We start from the raw sequence: 20,872 nt of genomic DNA on the forward strand, positions 1-20,872 counted from the left end.
ACTACAGCAAGCCGTGTTAATGAAGCCATGCCCACAGGCACCCACCAGCCAGAGCGGGGGAGGAGCACCTCCAGCAGCAGCCCACAAGCACACACACCTTGAAGTGCTGCACGATTAGGTGCAGGATATGCACCAGCTGTGGCACCGTGTGGCCCTCCTCCACGATGATCTTACGGGTCCAGTGGGTCAGCATCTGGTGGCCGTCCTCCATCCTGGCCGGTACTGCGGGCGTCAGGATGGCCATGGCCTGTCTAACGATGGCCCGGGCCTCCATCGCGTGAGCCTTGAGAAGACTGTGGAACACCTGCAACAGCAAAGGGGTCCCAAGGTGGAGTGGGCACAAGGCGTGGACGGACGCAGGCTGCCGGGCAACAGCCATTGCTTAGAAACAGGCAGGGGTGGGGGTGGGGGTGGGGGTAGAGAGGGTGTTTAAGAAGTCTTGAACTCTCTGGTACTGAATCTCTTAGCCATTCGTCCAGCTGTCAAGTTTTGGTCAGCAAACATATTCACTGTCATGTTTGCTAAGTGCCCACTAAATGCCCTTGGCTGGGCTAGGGTGGGGAAACAGGAGTAAGGCCTGCCTCCCGCTCTGGGGGGCTGAGTCTAGCAAGCAGTTGGCTGGGGTTCCAGGTCGTTCCCAGGGGCATTCTGAGAGGCAGTAAGACAAGGAGCTCCAGCGACATGGCTGTATTGGGGCCGAAGGCAACCCTCTCCCTCGTCTTAGGCCAAACTGGCAGGCCAGGTGGAACAGGTGCCTAGGGCTCTTATTCAGCCCAGCCGTGATGCAGGAAAAGGCTCACAGTCTCTGCCATGCTGGAGCTGGGTGGGCGGCACATGGAGCCGAGGTGGGGAAGCCTGTGTCACCAGCAGGGGCGGACTCAGTCATTTCAAAGAGGGCAAACTTTCACACTGTCAGAGGGCAAATAGGAGCTGTCCATCAATCCAAAGTTTATGAGGCCTGTGAGCCTGAGTGGAGGCCAGGTGAAAGGCCAGCATGATGGCCCAGGAGGCACTGGGGGGCCTGGGTATCCGGGAGGGTTGGAGGGCTACAGCAGCGCCTCTCAACCTGTGGGTTGAGGTTCTGAGGAGCCAACCGTCTCCCTGCTGGGAAGATCTAGAGGAAGCAGTGACAACCCCCGGGGCTGGGGTCCTGGCTCAGGCCTGGGCTCCACCGCCACCAATGTCCACTAGAGGGAAGGGTCTCGGGGAAGCAGAATGAATGAACTAGACCAGTGGTTCTAACGCCACGGCCCTGAATCCAGTTGCTCATGATGTGGCGACCCACCCATAAATTTACTTTTTTTTTTTCCCGTTTCTCTGAAATGTCTATAACCTTGCTCTGGAGAGGGTTCAGAGCAAGGCCTCAAACCGTTTCAACACTGTTCTTGCAAGCACAGGGTCACTCCAGACCCAGACTCGCTGGAGGCTTGCAGCATAAAGTTACTTTTGTTGCTACTTCATAACTGTAATTTTCCTACTGTTATGCATCGGGCAACCCGTGAGAGGGTCGTTAGACAACCCCCCCAAAGGGGTCGCGACCCAAAGGTTGAGAACCGCTGAACTAGAGCAAACATGCGCTGAGTGGAGCAGGCTCACAGGGCACGAAACTCCAGCGAACTCAAACCAGGGCCACCAGCCTCCAAGCCTAACCCAGAGACTTGCAGCAGATGAGCTTGGCAGCACCCCCCCCCAGCAGGGGGTTCCCACTGCGGCTGAGCCTGTGACCAAAGCACCCTTCATGGTTGGGTGGCAGGTGGTTAGGGAGCTTGCGGGGGACAAGGGAGACATTCTGTTTCTAAGCAAAGGAGCCATGCAGGTGGAGGGGTACAGAGAAGGGGCGCACGTACAAGCTCACGGCAGAGCCTGCCAGGCCAGGGGCTGCAGGGGCATGCGCAGGGTGTCAAGGAAGGGCAAGCACCTGGAGCACAATCTTCTTGTGAATGGCGAACTTGGCGATAATGTGGGCCAGGAGCAGGTGGCCGCTGTACTTGCAGGCAGGGTCAACGCAGGCCTTGGAGAGCAGGCAGGGCCAGGCGAAGGTCATGAGCCGGCGCAGCTTGCTGTTGCGGTTCTTGTTGTTGTCGTGGATGTGGTGGGGCGCATGCTCCACCAGCAGCGTGGCGAACTGCAGGAGGTAGATGCGCAGCGAGTCCAGCATGTCGGCCTGCTTCTCGGGGTCCAGCACCTGTGGAAAGAGCACAGGGGGATCCCCTGCTGAGTTGGAAACAGAGCACTGTGAACCGTCTAAGAGACAGGGAGGGCTTCGACGGGGCAGGATAGTGAACTCCCACGGAGACAGGGAGCACGCCGTGCCTCAGACTGAGTTGGAAATGAGGATTCACGCCAAGATGAGTTGCCCTTAATCACCCACCAGCAACCGCTGTGGTGCCGTGTCCACGTGAGAAAGGAAACCCGCAGGGAGACGCACTCATCTCAGCGGCCCCACAGCACGCGCCCCACCTTGGTTATGAACACACTGGTGATGCTCTCGGGGTTGTCTCCCTCGGGATTCGGGGGGCCCAAGAGCTGCTCTCCTTCTCCCTTCTCAAAGCTGTGCAAGAAGGCCGGGTTCAAGATGTGCTGCAAGACCTACAGGGAAGAAACAGGGAGGGGCTAGAAAGCGGCCAGGCACACAACCATGGGGCCGTGCGGCAGCGCATAGCACGCTGCCCGCCAAGGGGGCAGCCTGCCACCGGGACCTTTACGCCCAGGGTGGTGGGAAAAGAGGGTTACAAACATAAGAGATGGCGGCCGGCTCCTCCTCCTGCCCCACACAGTCGAGTCCCCAGCAAACATCAGAGCCAAAGAGGCAGCGGCTGCTGATCGCTCACTGTGGCCCGGGTTCCCCAGATAGCCAGCACCTTCTAAGCCACCCACCTTGGCTTTTAGCTCGTCTCCAAAGTTGGGGTCGTTTAAGTCTACGAAGCGAAAGAACAAGGCCCGTTTCTGGGCGATGGTGTAGCTCTTGGGAATCTCCTCCTCCAGGTACTCCTTCAGGAACGTCATGTTGCAGAGGAAGCGGCCGGTGAAGGCGCGCAGCAGCTGGAAGAGCAGCTCGATATCGCCATAATTCCTCCTGAAAGGGCACCGTAAGGCACGCTCACCATCTCCATGAGCGGGGCCCCGGGGGAGGGCCGCAGGGGGAGGGGCATACTCCGGGCAGCAGGGAGCACCCACTTGCAGTAGTTCAGGAGGCAGTAGGCCAGCAGTTTGGGCTCCTTCCAGTTGGTGGCGGCCATGTTCTCCTTGCGGTGCCTTTCCTGGAAGACGTCACTAACCCACACGCGCCTCAGCTGGCTCACCAAGGAATGCTGATTGGCCAGCCAGGTGTCGTCGTTCTTGACAATGATACTGATGATCTGTGGGGGAAGGGGCGGGGCAGGCACACTCAGAGTGTGGGCAGGGCACACTTGGGGCTTTTGGGGCCCAGATGGAGGGAAGGGGGTGGGCAGGGGTGCACTACCTTGATAGCCTGGAACTGGAGGTCCAGGCGCAGGGTGCTGGTGCTAGGGGAGCCGGGGCGCACCGCCGCCTGCGTGCCGCCGGGCAGCAGTAGGGTGATGAACCTGTTTGGGTTGGCAGCCAGCACATCTCGTAGAGGTCTGGCATCTCTGTGTTTCAGGAAGCTCTGAGACAAAAAACACGCGACGAATGGCCGCCGTCAGTCCATCCACGCTCAGGCTCCAGGACTCTTTTCTGCTGTCCCACACGGCCAGCATGCATGCTGACCCCCACTGGTTGGTTCAGGAGACATGGGCTCCATGGGGTCTTCCCCAGCTGATGTTTTCAACCACACTCACCTGCCCTTTCTTCCAAGGGACTTCTGAGTGGCGTCAACTCTGCCCCGCCCCCAACTCCACCCTCGCCCTCTGGTAAGTGCCTATCTGCTCTACTCCCCTCACGCCCCCTCCCCCAGGGACGCCACACCTCTAGACAAACTCGTAAGAAGGGCCTTTTCACCCCACACTAAGTGAACAGCACTCACGCTGTGGGACTCGGGGAAAGCACATCAAGATCAGATGCTCGTCGGCGAGATGGGAGCTGAAGTGTACGTGCCACCCTGGCGGCCACCCACGGCAGGGCTGCAGGCCAGTTCCTCGAGCCCTTACCATGAACATCCTGCTCCACTGGGGGTCGTTCAATGTGGCCTCCATCATGAACAGCTCCACCGTCTGGGAGGGGTGCCGGGTCAGGAACTTGATCAGAGGCTCCCGGAAGGGACTGCCAGCCTAGGACACACGAGGGAAACCTTATTGGATGCTGTCCCTTCATGGGGTTCCGGTGTTCCTTCTGTCGCTGACTTGCCCATCTCACACAGCCATGATGCATGTGACCCGAGCAAAATGTTGTCAAACACTAACTTGTAACTGGACTGCACCAACCACCCGGTTCACATGGTAACGGCAGGAACGTCTTCTCATGTGCCGAGGGTCTTAACGACATACCCCACGACTGGGGCACACGCCCTTCTCATAGCTGAGCTGCGCTAACAGCCCACTGTACACCACGGGGCAGTGCCGTCCAATGGTGAGGTGGACGTCTGCTAGCACTGCCAGGCGGTACACAGATGTCCCCTCATCACTGGACTGCCTCAAACACCCAGCTCACAGGGTGGTGACGCACCTGACTTCCTCCCAACAGGTGTGTCTGCCTGCTCCCGGCCATGACGCACAGCCACGAGGGCCGACAACCCCACACAGGGATGACAGGCGACTCCCCTGCTCCCCTTTGCCCCCCGCCTCGCTCGTCACTGGTTTGTCCGCCTCTCTCACACAGTACCAATACGCATTCTCGTAAATGAAGGGCACTCACATGAATACTCAACATCTTCACACTATCAACCCATTCAAATTCTAACACGGTACAAATATCGTAAGCAAATAGCTGGAGGAAGAGCCAGAATCGATCCCGGGTTCGACCCTTACCTCGATCAACATGGCCCGCTCTGTCTTCATGACCACCTCCAACAAAGGCTTGACCAGAGTCTGAGGTGCAGCTGGGATCAGGTGGAAAAGGTTGATAATTGCTGAGCAGATCTTCATTTCCTAATAGAGAATACCTGGAGTGAGAACCCAGGCCAGCCGGTCTTGCAGGCTCACACTACGGACAGGACCACAGACCCTACTACGGCTTAACTACATTTGCAAGGCGAGCCACTGGAAGCCAGGAGGTAACACGGAAAAAGCCACGACTTACCCACTGTGGACTACCACTGTGTCCTAAGGGGTCAACCTGCCCTGGGCTCTCGGCTGACCGTCAACTGTGGGGGAATGTCAGTGTGTACGTCACGTGGGGGACTGGGCTTGTTTCCATGTCCACGGGCAGGCCTTGGAAAAGGACCTTCTGGGTCCCCTGTGCTGGGGCGCTGACTGAGGGACACCAGGTGGGTGGCAAGAGAGCAGTAGGACCTCTCTCTCTCTGCTCCGGTAGCACGTGGTCCTCTGAGGACACTGACTACTTCCGCCTTCAGAACCTAGTACAAAAGAGGCCTTTGGAGCCATGACTATTGAAAGGAGACAGCAGATACCAATCTCACAGTCTTAAGCATCTGCCAATCATTTTTCCAACCAGGCCTACGCATGAGGCCGGCAATCTGTTATGCTGGATCATCAAAAACGGAACAGTCAGGTCTGCTCAGAGGTAGATGGCTCTGAGTGAGGGGCCCGGAGACTTTGCAGTCTCACGCTCAGTTCCCCTGGCTTGTCAACCAGCAGTCTGCCCAGGTGGAATGCAACTGCTGGGTACCATGGGCGGGGCAGGGTGTCCCACTCATGGGGACCCCAATGGAAAACTTCTAAGTGCCCTGCTGCAGGGCTTTCCTGGGCTCTCTCCAGTCTTTAGGTTCACAGGCCAGTGCTTCCCCACGGCGCCACCAGGGCTCCTTCATGGTGGAACAGTGGTGCTCGTATGGGGGAGGGGGGGTTGGGTGTTCAGAGCACTGTTGCCAAGTCACCGCTTGCGCCCTTCATGGCAACACTGGAAGACAGAGACAGCAGGTGGTCTATCAGCCCCACTGCAGCTTCCCTGCGAAAGCGCTGTCCTTACACCTGTGTGTGAGAGGCAGGGGCGGGGCAGGAGGGTCAACTCAAGTCAGTCCATCAGTCAGGCGGCAGACAGCCTCTAAGTGCTCCCTATTCCCAGCCCAATACAATGATCTTCCTCCGTGGCATTTCCCAGACAAACGTCAGGCTAACAAAATCCAATGGGCTCCTTACGATGGGGTATGGAGAGAGACAGGAAAGAGGGATTTCTAACAGATAGGAAACAGAACCCCGAGGCTCTTGCTTCAAAGTCCGGAGAGAACGCATGCGTGGCATCTGGACAGTTCACAGCAATGGGACGGGGTTGACTCTGCCACAGACAAGACAACACGGTCACTGCACTCAAAGGCACAAGGCACTCCGCCCGGGGACAGAACCACAGGACAGCTGACAAGTCACAGCAAAACCAATACAACAGCAACCCCGCCTGGGCCTCCACTCGCGTTCTCACCTCTACCCCTTCCATGGCAGGCTGAACCACAAACGGAAACAAAAAAAACGGACAAAACAAAAGAAAAAAATCACAGCGTGAAAAAAGGCAACGGAAACGTGGAGAAGGAAAAGGAAAAGGAAAGGGAACAGAGAAACGGTTCTTAGTCAGAACCTGACTTTCAACAGGTTGTTCTCACCTCAAACTGACAGAATGGAGACAGGGAGCATCTCCCGCACTCCGACATGCCTTCCTGGGGACGGGGAGGAAAAGCATCGGTGGCATTTACAGAAAAGCGTCCCGTGGGCTCGGAACACGGAAAGGATCAGAGCAGACAAGACAGCACAGACAGTTATCAGAGAACACAGTCATTAGCAGAGGCTCTGTGGCACAGAAGAGCGCGTACACCGTCCACCCTTGGGTGTCAGACGCAACCCTGCAGGTGGCGCGTCTGTCTCAGGGGGGAGGGCGTTCCTTCCCTAAAGGAACTGAGGACCGGGGCGTTGAGCACGGATGTGTTCGAGCAGTGGTTTTGGGCAGAGTGAATAATCCAAGTTTTGTATGTGCAGTGGTAAGATGTTACTTTTTAAATGCCGAGCTAACGTTCCCTGCTTCTCAAGTTGAGGGTGCAGGTGCTCGGCCCCCAGCTCTAGCTGGATGGCCCCCGCTGCTCAGGCAGAAGCTTATTCATGAGGAGGATAAAAATGTCCATGAACACCTGGCAACTTGGCAGTGTCCTCTGGACTCTGTCCCCTTCCAAAGTGCCCCCACCTATCCCACTCCCTAAATCCTGCTCAAGGAGTGGCCATCATCCTTGAGGGGCTCTTTCTTATCCGACAAAAGGGCACTCCCAACCCACTAGGGGTCTGGTGCTTCCTCGGGACTGATGGTTTCAGAGACTCCGTTTACCGGGAGAACCCTGGTAAGACATGGGTACCAGAGAGGTGGCTGGGAGGGGATGCTGCACAGTGGGACACTTGTCCTTCCCTGGCTCCCAAGACTGAGCGTGGCTTTAATACACTCTGCTTTCCCGCGGAGAGGCTCCCTGACAATTCTCCGTGAGCACAACGCTCCCTTCAGAGAGCACGTGGTGGCAGTTACCCTTTAAAAAGCTGAAAATCCTAGTTCCGTTCTGCTTTGTGGACCACTTATAAAAGTGGCAGAGATTGTAACTGCCAAAACGAAGAATAAAGACCCAAAAATGAAAAGGAGGAGGGGTCAAACTGAGCTGGGTGAGCCCGGCATCCAACAAAGGGGCGCAAGAGCACAGAGCCACACGAGTGGTGCTCCAACACATTCTCTCGAGCTGTCTCGCCAGGCGTGGTGCCAGCGTGTCCACCAGGGGTGACAGAGCTCAGGGGGAGCACGGGCCCACTGGCAGGACGGGCATCCATGTGAAGTCTGAAACAGACATCAGGGTCTGAAACAGCAGAAAGCATTGGTCTGAGAGAGGCCCAATTTTCATAAACGTGCCGTCAGAAGCACGATTCGTTTAACTTTCAGCACACAAAGGGGCCGGGGCTGCAGCCTGAAGGACGTCCGTGCCGAGGAGCTGAGGTTTCCATGGTACAGCATGCTCCCAGGACGCTCCCATGAGGCCTAACAAGCCTCTAGTAGGTGCTGTTGGGCGCAAAGAATAAGATACAGAGGCTTGCTGGCCACTCCGGGAAGCAAAGCAATGGCACGAGGAGCTGAGGAAGGCGCACCCCTACGTAAGCTGTGGCTAAGCCTCAATCAGGCTCAGAAATACGCAGGAGCAAAACTAACACATCTGAAGTAAGGATGCTGCATGCTTCCCAGTAGCCTTGTAAGTGGAAACGCATCATCAGATCAAACGAAAGGGGGTTTTAAAGAGAAACACAAAAGGCAATGTTTAGCAATTGAAGAGAAATAAAAGCAAAACCTCATGCAGATAAAACTCATTTAACTGTTTCGTGGACTATAACTGCTTCAGACTCAAGTGCAGACCGGTGCTGTGGTTAAAAGCACCAATCAGCAAGGACCCTGCTCCAGCATGCACGGCACGGCTGCCCCTCCCCCAGACAAACGAGCCACTCACGTTTCCGTCGCTCCTCTGGCCCCCTTTGTGGGTGATGACCACCACTTCCATCCACTTGCGCAGATGTTGCTGTCAGAAAAACACACCCATTCACTCCCGTCAAAACTGGTGTGAGAACCAAGGGGTCCCTATCACACGCACAGCCTCCACTGGCTTGTGTTCTGTTGAACATGAGACTGAGCTGCCCAGCAGAAGGCTTTCCAGGAACCCGGCCCTGCCTGGACCTGTCCCCCCGTCACAACTCCTCCCCGAGAGCAGCCCGGGGCAGACATCACGGTGGCAGCCTCGGCACGGTGTGAGAGAGGACGGGAACCCAGCTTGAGTGGGGGCTCCTGCTGGGGACTTGAGTCCCACGCAGCAGCAGAGAGAGAAGGGCAAGGCCTGGAGCCAGAACAACTGAGTGAAGTCCAGAAACAGCAAGGTAGCCCGTGGCTGAGGAGTGCAAACGGAGAGAGGAGCATAGCATGTTGGGACCTGGTATGTGTAAGCACCAACCGTCATAGTAGAGGGTGTCAGAGAGGTGCACATGAGAGGCTCTGGCTAAGGGCACCTCCACCTCCCTTTGCTCTGTGTGCACGTGTACAGATTGGGGGAACATTATTGGGGCGGGGAGCACTTCAAAAGGTTCATGGGAAATGGAATGAAAAAGCTAACGGGATGTTCCCATGTACTTTGGAAGGCTCCGCCTGTGTGAGAACATCTTGGAAGCATATGTAGGAATATGGTCCCTTCGTGGAAGTCACCGCCAAGCGGGACTTTGTAAAATGTCTAATCAATCAGACGCGAAACCAAACGCAGACGGAAGTCAATAGCGGAAATCCTCCTTCATCAACTTAGACGTCAGAGCTAAAACATCAAACGGATCTTGGGTATTTTGTCCCTGGCCATCTAAACCCTCAGAGGTGTAGAGGGTCTGCTCAAGGTGGTCTACAAAGAGGGACCACACCTCCGCTCTGTGGAAGCAAGTGCCAAGTGGTTGAAAGGGAAAAGCAAAACAAAAGCCTGTGGAGGACACCGTGGCCTGTATCCAAGGGGAGCTGTGTGTGCATTCATCCTGACCCAGAAACCCTGCCTCTACGTAAGCGCTTGCCACGGCCTACGGTCAAGGCTTTAGGCTGCACCACTGCCACCAGCGGCAGGACGGGGACCAGCCACAGGCGCATCGGTGGGGAGAGGTGAAAGGAGGGAGCGAAGGCCTTCTGAAGCGACATCGGGCAGCCAGAGACAGTGACGAAAGGCTTCATGCTCTGATAGGGAATCATCTCCAAGATGTGTTATGAAGCGAAGAAAAGAATTGTGTGTGAGGCGGCCTCCTTTCCTCGAGGGGAAAGAGACACATCCGTCCTGCTCCACATGAAGACATGCCCACAGGAGGCCCAGACCCGTGTCCACACTGGCTGCTGGCCTCTGGGAAGGAGAAGCGTGGCTGAGGGCAGGGAGGAAGGTACTGCTGCATGGTCTGCACTGTTTATACCGTTCACATTTCAAGCCACACGACTGCATCATTTACTCAAAAGCATCACTTCATCGTTCAAAGCCTGCTGTGGAGTAAGTGTAAGTGCATCTGGCTTACCATCATCTGGTCACAAAATTTGTCATTAAAGGAATTTGGGAAGAGCCTCGTGACGGAGGTCAGGCGGTTCACAACATTCAACGTCAAGCTCCGATAATCTCCCAGCATCATCAACAAAGGCCTCATGTGGGTGTGAATCTGATCTACTTCTATTGTTGCGCCTTCTAAAAACTATTGAGAGAGAGAGAGAGGTTACAGAGTCAAATTCAGATAACAGCAAATTCTTCATGACAGTCTCATGTTCAAATCTTGCCGTGAGTCTTTCTCTTGGGAAAATGAGCTTATTAACCACAAATATTTTAGAAATTCATGAGGAATTAAGGAAGACCTGTCTTTGCTGTTCTGAAAGTCTAATAGGTCCAGAGGCCTGAGAGAAGGGTGGCGACGCCACATTCTCACGCCACCCACCTTTCGCATGCAGGCTTCCCCTGCCTCCTGGAGCTCGCCGTTGGTGGAGTTGAGGGCTTTGAAGAGGGCCGCGATGATCTTCTCTCGGGACTGGGGCAGGTAGTTGCAGGCAGCAAGGGCATCTCGAGAAAGAAGGCACGACACCCTCTGCCCTCCAGGCTCCCACCAACCAGCAGAAGGGAGATTCCCTCCCTCCCCAACAGAGGGACTAGGACCCATGGCTTTCTAAGACACAAGTCAAACAGGCCCTGGCTGCAGGAAGGAGGCCTGGAGGGCAGAGTAGGAGTAGGGTGGGCCCCACTGACAGCCTGCCCACTAGTGCAGAACACGGCCGACCTACGGGACTGGGTGGCCGAGAGTCCAGAGGGAGCTTCTCCAGGACCCAGCCACCTCCAGACTTTGAGGATTAAAGGCTTTAAGCCTTTGAAAATGCAAATATTCTTGGGAAAAGGAGGTTAGTCCTATCTGTTAAGAAAGAGTAGTGTCCATATTAGCAAACAAGAATGAGACATGAGAGCAGCCCGAAACAGGAGGCCCAACAGAAGGAAGGACACTCTGAGCAGACCTTCGTAGACCTTCTCACAGTGAGGCCCGCCATTATCTCCAACGGCCCTCCACCCCACCCCTTCTCCAAGCTAGGTATCAGGGTAGCCTCGGCTTCAGACCTTGATTTCAAAGAAAATCCTGGCGATGTTCAGGGGAATGCAAAAAAACAAGCCAAGTCCACTAAAAATGCTTCTGTTGGGTACATGGTTACACTCCTTCACCACCCCCTCACGCCTCCCCCACCCCCCAACCAGACCATTTCTTGGGTATGCTGGTCAGTCAGTACCCGTCTACTATGCTTTCCTAAGCTTGTCCAATTCCGCTAACTGATGTCCTTGAATAAGACCCAAAGACTCAGGCTACCTGGATGCTTTCTGAGCCACTCAAGTCTATACAAGCAGACCCCAGCAATACTGCTGGCTACGTTCCAGAGCATGGCAGTAAAGCACACATCCGGTCAAACCAGGCACACGTGGGCTGGTTTCCCGGGGCAGATGGCACTTATGTTTGCACGATACTGTAGTTCATGACATGGCAACAGCATTAAGAAGAAGAGTTTGGAATATTTCTCGGGATAATCAAATGGGGCACAGAGGCAGGAGGTGAGATGCTGGGAAAACGGCACTGACGGGCTTGCGGTGTGATCGCAGGCCAGTCTCCTGCGTGGGTAGGGCGTACCCACTGGGCGCTACACAGGGAGGCACAGGAAAGGAGCTTTGCCCATAAAGCCTCACGTACCCCCTCCCTTTTTGAAGTCCCCCAAATAATCCAATTCTGATGAAAAGCCCAGCATACCAAGTCTCTCAAAGCAAACATCTGATTCATCAGAGAATCTGACGACCAGAGGCAGAGGGCAATCACTTACTCCAGGGTGAAATCCAGAGTTTAGAATGATCTAAGAAAATCATTCAGATCCCAGGGTACTTTCAACCCACTGACATCTCATTCCCTCTCAGCAATCTGATACACACACAACCATAACTTTAGGGATTCTATCTTATAAAGGCTGCAAGGAGCCAGAACGACCATGACAACAAACTCCACTGTCCCCTCCTACTTACTTGTAGGCCCTGGACCACACCACCTTCAGGCCTGCGTTTACTTACTTAAGGCTGCAATGCGCAAAGGGACCAGCGACGGAAGGCTCTTGTAACAAGGCAGCTTGGTCAGTGCTGAATCTTCGGCCTCACACAAGTTCAACAACTGTGAAGGGAAGACCAGCACGCCAGTCCATTTAGCCCACTCATGACTCACAGGGCAGAACAGAGGACAGAACAGGGCCATCTTCCACACACACCCCAACACAACAACTTTCTACAAGAGTTGGCAGGGAATCCGGTATTCTCAACAAATGACAGATGGAACTCAAATCCTCCAGAATTTGAGGAGAGGACTAAGTGTGCTTCCCCCCCTTGTAAGCGCCTATCTGTCGCCACACCAGTGAGAGGAGCTTGCACGTGGGTTCTCACCCACCCTGGAGCTGGCACATTTCTCCCGGAAGCAGAGGGGTCCTGTCTCTTCTTGTCTGTTTCCGGAAATCACCGCCATGTAATTTTAAAAGGCCGGTATGTGCTATCGCCCAGATGTGTCGGAATTTAGTCCATCCTCAGAAATCCATGTCCTGCCCCTGGATTGCGCAACCATCATGACCAGATCCTAGTCGGTCTTTCTGCACAGGTGACTCACACACCTGCCCCATGGGCAAAGGGAAGCTGTCCTTCCAACCCCAGGGGCTCTCCTGGAACACCCTGTCGAGCCTTCAGGAAACAGGGAGACACTGCATACCTGGGAATCCAGGCTGGGGCGGGAGGGGGAAACCTCAAAGGATGTGTGCTCTCATGAGTTTTGCTCCTATGTCCCCAGAATTTCCTCTGATAAAGCATCATGTTGGGACTGAGTATCAGGGCCCATTATGAATTCTAAGAATTAATGTTTAACAATTAGGACTCTATCTACAGGTTTGATTTTTGTCCTTGCTTATCACCAGTGGTGTAGTGGTGACGCAGCAGTGGGCTACTAACAAGGTCAGTAGTTTGAAGCCAGCAGCCCACTCTGCAGGACAAAGACGAGGCTGTGCACTCCAAGATCTACAGCCTTAGAAGCCCATGGAGTAGTTCTCCTCAGTCCTGTTAGGTCCACGTGGGTCCTACTCCGGGCAATGGCGGTGGACTTTAACGTCACCTCACAATGGAATCCACTAGCGCCACCCTCACAGTGGCCAGTGTCTAAGAAGTGACATTTGCTGCAGTCTGTCTCTTGTCAAATCTGCCGAACAAGAAGCTGACAAGTCAGCGAGCTGACACCAGGCTCTCACATGAGACTTGGCTCCCTGGGGGAGGCGCTGGCTGTGTAACAGATCCCGGGCGTGTGTCCTCATCGGCCACAGGAGACTGAACGTCGTGTGTGGTCAGAGCTGAAGAAGGGGCTTTTGCCACAGCACAGAGCTCACCAACGTGCGAGAGTTAAGTTGACACCCTGGCACTTGTGACTTGCCGGTCGTATTCTAGACATCAGCTGACAGAGGAGTGCGTACCGTGCATGAATGGAATCCAGTGTCTACAACACAATGCTACAGCCCTAGCAGAGTCCCAAGGATTCAAACCACCACAGGGCATGGAGCTCCTGAGTCATGGCGCCCTCCTGCTGGCCAGTGCTGGCTCACAGGGGTGGGCCGTGAGAGGAGGGGCTACCTGTGGTCAGTGCCTGTGCCCTCTCTGAAGGCAGCCTGACTGTCGGACACAGGCAGGCACGCACCACCACGCACGGCACTCCACACCACCCCCTACCTCTGTGTAGAACACCTTATGCTCCACCACGTTCAGGTCCATCGTGAAGAGCCGGGGCTGCAGCGTGGTGCAGAAGGTGTTCCCCTCCATCAGGCCGATCTGTGCGTTGGCGGGCTGGTGCCTGAGCAGATGCTTCTTGGGAGGGACCATGTCTTGGAGGACCTGGAGAAGCAAGTCGGGAGGGTCACTCACAGGTGCTCCTCCAAGGGCAAACCGAGCGTCCAGACAGGAACCTCCCCCCAGGTGTCCTACCACGGTCGTTCAAATCCCTGGTGCAGGGGACAGTCTCACCTCCTTGTGGGGCTCCATGATCACGGTCACACTCTTCCCAGTGACCTGGGCCAACACCTGCAGCGAGTGCATGGCCTGCTTTCTCACGGTGGAGTTTGGCGAGGTGACTTCTCGCACCAGATCATGTGTCACATGGTGGAAGGACTTTTCCTGAGCTGCCAGGATCTCTTCGGCCCGCTCCTCGTCTTTTAAAGGCGCTGCGCACCTCATCAGGAGCTGTTCAAGGGTGGTTTTCGCCATGGCCACGGCACCGTTGGAAACCTGACGGTTAAGGACCAGGTGAAAGCGAGTTGGCAGGTGTTCCACGCAGCCCACCACATCGGGGTCTGTGAGCACGCTGGCTCCAGGCCACACCCCTCACGCGATTGATTTAACAGAGCGGCTTCCCCAAGCCCCCTTGATGCTTCAGTAAATCAATCGCCCTCCTACAGGGAACTTGCTTGACACTCAGAAGGCAAATGTGGACTTCAACTTGAGCCTTGGGGTCTGAGGGGTGCAAATGACTCACATGCTCAGCTACAGGTCAAGAGGTTGGTGGTGTGAGTCCACCTCCCCAAAATTGGAAAACGTTTGCTAAGCAGCACACACAGCCGGCATGCCTGGTGTGACAGTGTGTCCAGATCGGCGTGTGACCGTTTCGTGTGCAAGCAACTAAGGGTTGTCCCCAGTACATCCCCCTGGCACCATTTCTACCCACAGGCAAGTACAGGTGGGTGAGGGAGCCACAGCATGCGAGGCGGCAGCATGCCCATCACGGGGCATCTCTGCAGGCAGGAGGCGGGCAGGTAAGTGAGATGCTTGAAAAGGGCACCTTCAGGTGGGAGGCATGGGGTGCAAAAAAAAGCCCAAACTCTCTTCAGCAAAAATCAGTTACATAATGCATTTTCAAGAGATGAAGATTAGGCCATGCAGGTGACCACTAGCAGCTGGTTTTCCTCAGACAGATGCTCAAAGGCCTGGCTGCCGTGACCCGTGCCTCCCGCCTGCCACCTACCTCCCCAGTCAGGTCCATCATGACAAAGAGAAGCGCTTTGAGGAAGGTCTGCTGGTTCTGGAGCACCCACGTGAGCGGCAGCCGCTCCATGAGGAACTTGATGGACACCACGCCGCCCAGCTTGGCGTACCAGGCCTGCTCGTAGCAGCAGGCGCACAGGCGCTCCACGATGTAGGAGAAGAGAGGCAGCTGGCACGCCTGGGGGGACACAGGCCACAGGCTGCCGGGCGCTGATGGGGGCACCCACCGCACGCTCCCAGAGCAAGCTGCCCGCAGGTAGCCTTACCCTCTCCTTGGAGCCCAGGATGATGCTGGCAACGTCAAAGATCACGGCCAGGGCCACCTCCCCGATTTTGCATAGTTCCTTCTCTTCATAGGCCATGCAAATAGCGATGGCATCGATGAGAACCAGGGGGTCCATGCCTTTGGACCCGTTTTCCTCGCTATGAAACATGGCCGTGCTGGGCTGGCTGCCCACCTGATAGCAGGGCAGCAAGAAGGGGCCTGAAGGAGAAGTGGTGGAAAGGGAGGGCGGGCATGGACCTCACTCACATAACAGCCTGGACCTCAACCCACCTGACTGTCTCTGAGGTCAGGGCCTCCAGAAGAGCCCACACCAGGGCTGACCAATCTCTGACAGCCTGCAGCTACTTGCCAACTGAGTAGGTGATGTGCAATGATGCTACGTTTCATGAGCGTTTCCCATTTAACACTGTCTTACTCTCAGATATTCTCAGTCAGCATTGAGAAACGTCATCTGCTGAAAACGGGAACCGTGAAAGAGGGCTCCTATGAGACCACACCGCTCAACGGGCGCGCCGGCAAAGCAGAGTCACAAGGACGGGTGCGGACTCCGGCAGAGGAAACAATGGCTTGCTGGCAGCTAGTGATGAACGCCTCGCAGGGACCCAGCACTAGGTAGCTGGGAGCAGCTCAGTCTGACTGGCAAGCCACTGCTACCACAGAAGGAGCATGGAGACGCGGCCCAGGTATTAAACTGGTGAGTGTTCAGGCCCCGAGTCTGCTTCTTTGAAGGAAAGCAAAATTCCTGACCCCCACAGAGAAGTCGCACATCCGCGACTCTGCCCAACAGCCCCTCTGTACTCACCACACTGCTGGGCCACAGCCACCATGGTGTAGTGGCGGATCAGGCTGGCTACGAATGGCAGGGCACTGGGCCGGAGGTCCTTGATGACAGCAGACATGAAGGCCCCCGTCAGAGCCTGCTCAAAGGTTTTCCGGGCCGGGGTGTCCTGTGCTTTGTACCGATGGGAAATGATGACACTGGGTATGGTCTTTTCTGTAAAGCTGAAAGACAGAAAAGTCCAAGTCCACCACCATAGCCTGAAACCATGACCTGTCACTTAAATATTTTTCATTCTGCCCACTTCTCCACTGTCTAGACCGGCCAGTTAATTTCTCCGCTTTAATTGCAGTGAGACCTAGCGTCGGACATGAGGGACATCCTTATGGACATTTGCAGCTAGTGGTTCAAGAGTCCACCTTGCTTCTGACCCACATGAGCCCAGGCAAGGAAGCACACAGGTGAGGTCTGGAACAGCTGCGCCTTCAGCACCCTTACTCGTGAGCTGCAATGCTGAGAAAGCGGGTGTAGGACTCTGGTCTTCTATCTTCAATGATTAAAGAAGCCAAGCCCACGAATAACTCAAACTCCCTTTGAAACGTGTCAGAAAAGAGCTACGACTTAAAGGTAACGCGACAAAGGGGGGACACTGAAAACCACACCGAGGTTCCAGACTCAAACAGGCCTGAGAAGGAAACTCGAAGCATTCCCAGCAGCTCCCAGTCTCTCACCGAAAGGAGCCCGGGGTACGGCTGGGGAAACTCCGAGGAAGACGAAGGTGGCTGTCTGCTCCCTCCAAGACCCGACCTGGGGTCACTAGGAGTCAGAATCCACTCGGTGGCAATGAGCTTGGGATTTGGGGGTTTAGTACATGAGGCCAGAGTTGCTGGGGGTGCTCGGCAGCTAACGGAAGGGTTGGACGAACGAGTCTACCTGGAGGCACCTTGGAGGGAAGTGACTTGCTTCTAAAGCCAGCCACTGAGAATCAAGCACAGCTCCCTTCCACTGCATACGGGGTCACCGCAGTGAGTCCTTTCTGCTCAAAGGGCACTGGTTTCCAGGGCTGTGAGCCTGCTCACTGTCACCTGCTCAGAAAAGGCTCCCACCACCCTGCTGTACCTGCCCCGACATTCTAGTCTTCGCAGTACAGCCACGCTCATTCTTGAGTCACCTGGTCTCCACAGCTATGACTCTCCGTAGGCTGATGTCTTCTTTCAGATCTCGTTTCCTCCATGGCCCAGTGGCACTTTTGTTGTTAATGTTGTTGGGGTGGGGTACTTTTGACGATGTCCCCGGTCAGCTTCCTAGCCATTTCATTAGAATGTGTCTACGTGTACAATTCTTTTTACTTATTGCTTGGGACTCAATGAGCAGTTGGTATCTACACTGTTTAAATTATTCTCTCTTTAGTTCTGGGGAGTCCTCAGCCAGTCTGTCAAGTACCACCTCTGCCTCCAGTCTCAACTACAGACAGCCTCAGAAGCAGGGAGCCCTCTCTGAGCCAATCCTGGCACACAGACCGCCGTGCCCAAAGGAACACGTACTTGGGGTGGGCAAGGAGCTGGTAGAGGGCGTGCTTGTTGTCCTCCAGGCTCATCATGGCCACCAGGAAGCACTTGATCACCTCCCAGGCCTGCCGCCGGTAGTAGGGCTCTGTGTTGGCACTTTTCAGGCAGTCCAGAGCAGTTTCAATGGCCTGCAACAAAGAGCGAGGGGTAAACACGGAAACTAGAGTTCTTAATGACATTGCAGGATGTTGAGGTGCCTACACTGAGAGCCTCTGCAGTACCTCCCCGCCCTCCTGAGAGCACTTCAGAGCTTCCCCAGCAGAGGAGTCTCCAGGAGACATGTTTGAGAGCTAGGCTTACACCACGTTCAAGCTACATGCACAGTGGAACTAGGTGCCTGTGTGCCACAGCTGTCAGTGGGAGAGTATAGAAAGTAAGCAAACTCAGAAGGTCCCTGTGGTAGGAAAGATTTGTCGATGGCAGATGTGTGTGTGTGTGGGGGGGGGGCGGGACTATAATCAATCTCCCACGGGCTGGATTCAAACAGAGACCACGCCGTCTACCCACGAGTATTCAGGTCCTAATCAGAAAGAAGAGCGGACTTTTCTACTGGCCACAACTCTGACAAGTCCACCCGCATCCCTCGGGAGCAGGGAGGTCCCCCCGTCCACGTCCCCAAAGCACCTGGTTTTCCAGAGCTCTCACTAGAGAGGTCGGCATTGTTTTTCCTTCCCCTGAAAAATCAGCACAGCTACGCACACATTTTATTCGCACTTTAGTCACTGCGATTAGGCAGATTAGGAGTGGGGGAGACGACAATAAAGAACGCCAACCCGGCAACAGCAAACTTATTAACCTGAATGTGAATTATAGACACACTTGTCTTAAGAATTTGGTCATATACCATGATCAAGTGGAATTCAGAAGTTCTCACCAGAGCAATCAGATACGAAAGAGAAAAAGAATAATGCACACAGATTAGAAACACGGTAAGAAAAGCAGGTTCTGGGGGATCTGGGGGACGGGATAAAGGAAGGTGTCGACGGACCTCGGGATCCTGAAGGACACTCAAAGAGCTTGGGGGGGGGGCTTCAAAGTCAACGGGGTGGAACTGAGTGACAGCTCCTGGACCGACCCAGCAGAACAGATGGAACTGGTTGAAGGGGCCAAGGTTCTTGAGGACAGCACCCCATTTGCCTCCTGGAGTTACTACAAAAGGTCCATAAATCTTGTTTTACTTTGAGTTAGAAATTCCCTCCTTAAAGACACAGCCTTATCCTTCCATCATGCCTATTTCTAAATAGACGTTCACCTTCCTAACTGGCAACGGCAGCGTCTGGGGTCCAAACGTACCTTCTCCATTGGGAGCTGCAGAGAAGCCTTACAGTCAGAGAACTCCACGGTGATACTGGGCCCCTGGACTTCAGTCATCACATAGTGCAGCTTCTGGGACTCTTTCAACATCTTCCTGTTGCTGCCGCCGAACTTGCCGAGGACACGGTAGGCCACGTGCGAGATGCTGTCCGCAGGGTTGCGCAGAGTGCGCCAGAGGGCCTGGAAACCAACACGCTTTCACTGAGCCTCCCCCTGGGCAAGCAGTGCATTCACATGGCTAGAAACCACATTTCCCCAACAGGAAGTTCTAGTAGCCTAACTCCTGTCTTCCTAAGCTGTGAACTTACTGAGGCTAACTGGTGAAGGCCTCCGAGAGGGCAGCACTGCAAACCAGACACCACTGAAAGGGCTGTCTTGGCATCTTTTCACAAGTCTGCAGACCTCACAGAGTGGGTCCCAGGTCCTCCGGAGCCCAGCTGAGTACAGCATGCTCGCACCAGGGTAGCCCGGCACTGTGGGGAGAATGGTAGCGCCGGCTGGTCTACTGACTGACCTGCATGAGCTCAGCGCGCACCGGCTGAATGTGGTCATAGAGGAAATCCGGCTGCAGGTTGTCCACACACAACTCCAGGGTCCTGAGGCCCTGGCTCACCAGGGTCTGGGAGCCATTGAGTGCAGACACCAAGGGGTCCATCAGCATGGGCAGGTAGGGCAGGAGCGAGCTCAGGCGCACGGGCACTGTGAGGCACAGCTCCACGAAGAGGTCCTTCATGTGCTGCTTGTGCAGGCCGCTCTGCAGCATGTTCAGTCCTGAAGGAAGAGGGGTGGTGCAGGGGGCTTCAGCACGTCAGGGAGAGGATAAAGAAGACCAAGAACAACTCCTAGGAGGCACGACACGCCCTGTGACAGCCTGTCAGCTGCATCTAACCCACAGGGTAACTGACGCCTTGCACCACCCAAGCGAGAGGGGGACACACGACACCAAGAGGCTCAGCCACTGCCCTAACCTTGGAGGAGGTTTGGAAGGAGAGGAAGGAACTCCTGATAGAGGAGGTCATGGCTTCCTCCCCCGATGGAGCGGAACAGCGCCCGGAGCAGCAGGAAGTAGTTGTAGGGCTCCTTGGCCGTCTGTGCGAGCTCCATCGAACTGTTCACAATCTTGTGCAGGTGAGGCTGCGTCAGGAGAGAGGACAGGTGATACACAAGAGCCACCACCTGCTGCTGCCCGGTGGATTCCGATGCGTCATCCCCCCTCCCCCCACAGGACAGAATTGCACAGAGTTACGGCAGACTCTGACTCAGGCTGAGTTTCGGGACAGGAGCAGACTGCCACACCTGCCTCATGTGGAGCAGCTGGCCAGTACAATGGACCAGCCCTCCGTTCGGCAGCCCGATGTGAGGCTCACAGGGGAGGCCAGACAGTTGAGGGAGGAGCGCCATTAGGCAGCCAGGTGTCAGAGCAACATTCAGTCTTCCTCACTCTTTTGTATCACTTAGGGTTCGGTTTGGTTTGATTTGATTATGTTAACAGGGAAGGTGTGCTCTGAATTGTTAGATTCGATTAAATCAATGTTTTTGCATTTTAGAAAACAAAGATCAGCGATGGCAAGAGGAGCCTGATGCTGACAGGTGGGGGGTTCAGCGTTAAGTCGCGTAGAAGCCCACGAAACATCTTCCCCTCATTGGCTGCAAACATGTTAACTCAAGGAGAACTTTGAAGACACAGAACAACGTTTGGGATTCTGCTCAAAAGTGGAAACAAGATGAACCAACCCCAGAGCCCCCCACCCCACCACCAGGGGGAAGAACAGTCCCCT

At 55.2% G+C, this 20,872-nt stretch overlaps 1 protein-coding gene and 1 pseudogene across 6 annotated transcripts in view; both read right to left on the minus strand.

Moving 5' to 3' along the window:
* The window catches only part of TRRAP (transformation/transcription domain associated protein), a 78,250-nt gene that overhangs the window by 32,094 nt on the left and 25,284 nt on the right, over nt 1-20,872 (minus strand). For all 6 annotated transcript variants that reach the window (XM_075565050.1, XM_075565054.1, XM_075565051.1 and 3 more), the window contains exons 19-39: nt 20,063-20,228; nt 19,609-19,865; nt 19,074-19,274; nt 17,757-17,908; nt 16,237-16,436; nt 15,415-15,632; nt 15,129-15,326; nt 14,135-14,395; nt 13,844-14,005; nt 12,164-12,260; nt 10,512-10,633; nt 10,104-10,274; nt 8,531-8,599; nt 4,926-5,045; nt 4,110-4,229; nt 3,464-3,628; nt 3,178-3,359; nt 2,878-3,076; nt 2,461-2,589; nt 1,919-2,185; nt 98-304 (exon numbers count right to left, since the gene is read on the minus strand). In XM_075565050.1, the coding sequence (XP_075421165.1) occupies nt 98-304; nt 1,919-2,185; nt 2,461-2,589; nt 2,878-3,076; nt 3,178-3,359; nt 3,464-3,628; nt 4,110-4,229; nt 4,926-5,045; nt 8,531-8,599; nt 10,104-10,274; nt 10,512-10,633; nt 12,164-12,260; nt 13,844-14,005; nt 14,135-14,395; nt 15,129-15,326; nt 15,415-15,632; nt 16,237-16,436; nt 17,757-17,908; nt 19,074-19,274; nt 19,609-19,865; nt 20,063-20,228 (3,663 nt within the window). The remainder of the gene's footprint in view (nt 1-97; nt 305-1,918; nt 2,186-2,460; nt 2,590-2,877; nt 3,077-3,177; nt 3,360-3,463; nt 3,629-4,109; nt 4,230-4,925; nt 5,046-8,530; nt 8,600-10,103; nt 10,275-10,511; nt 10,634-12,163; nt 12,261-13,843; nt 14,006-14,134; nt 14,396-15,128; nt 15,327-15,414; nt 15,633-16,236; nt 16,437-17,756; nt 17,909-19,073; nt 19,275-19,608; nt 19,866-20,062; nt 20,229-20,872) is intronic.
* Nucleotides 1,312-1,433, minus strand: LOC142423655 (small nucleolar RNA SNORA9; annotated as a pseudogene).

Source organism: Tenrec ecaudatus, chromosome 12 (assembly GCF_050624435.1).
Source record: "Tenrec ecaudatus isolate mTenEca1 chromosome 12, mTenEca1.hap1, whole genome shotgun sequence".
Taxonomy (NCBI): Eukaryota; Metazoa; Chordata; class Mammalia; order Afrosoricida; family Tenrecidae; genus Tenrec; species Tenrec ecaudatus.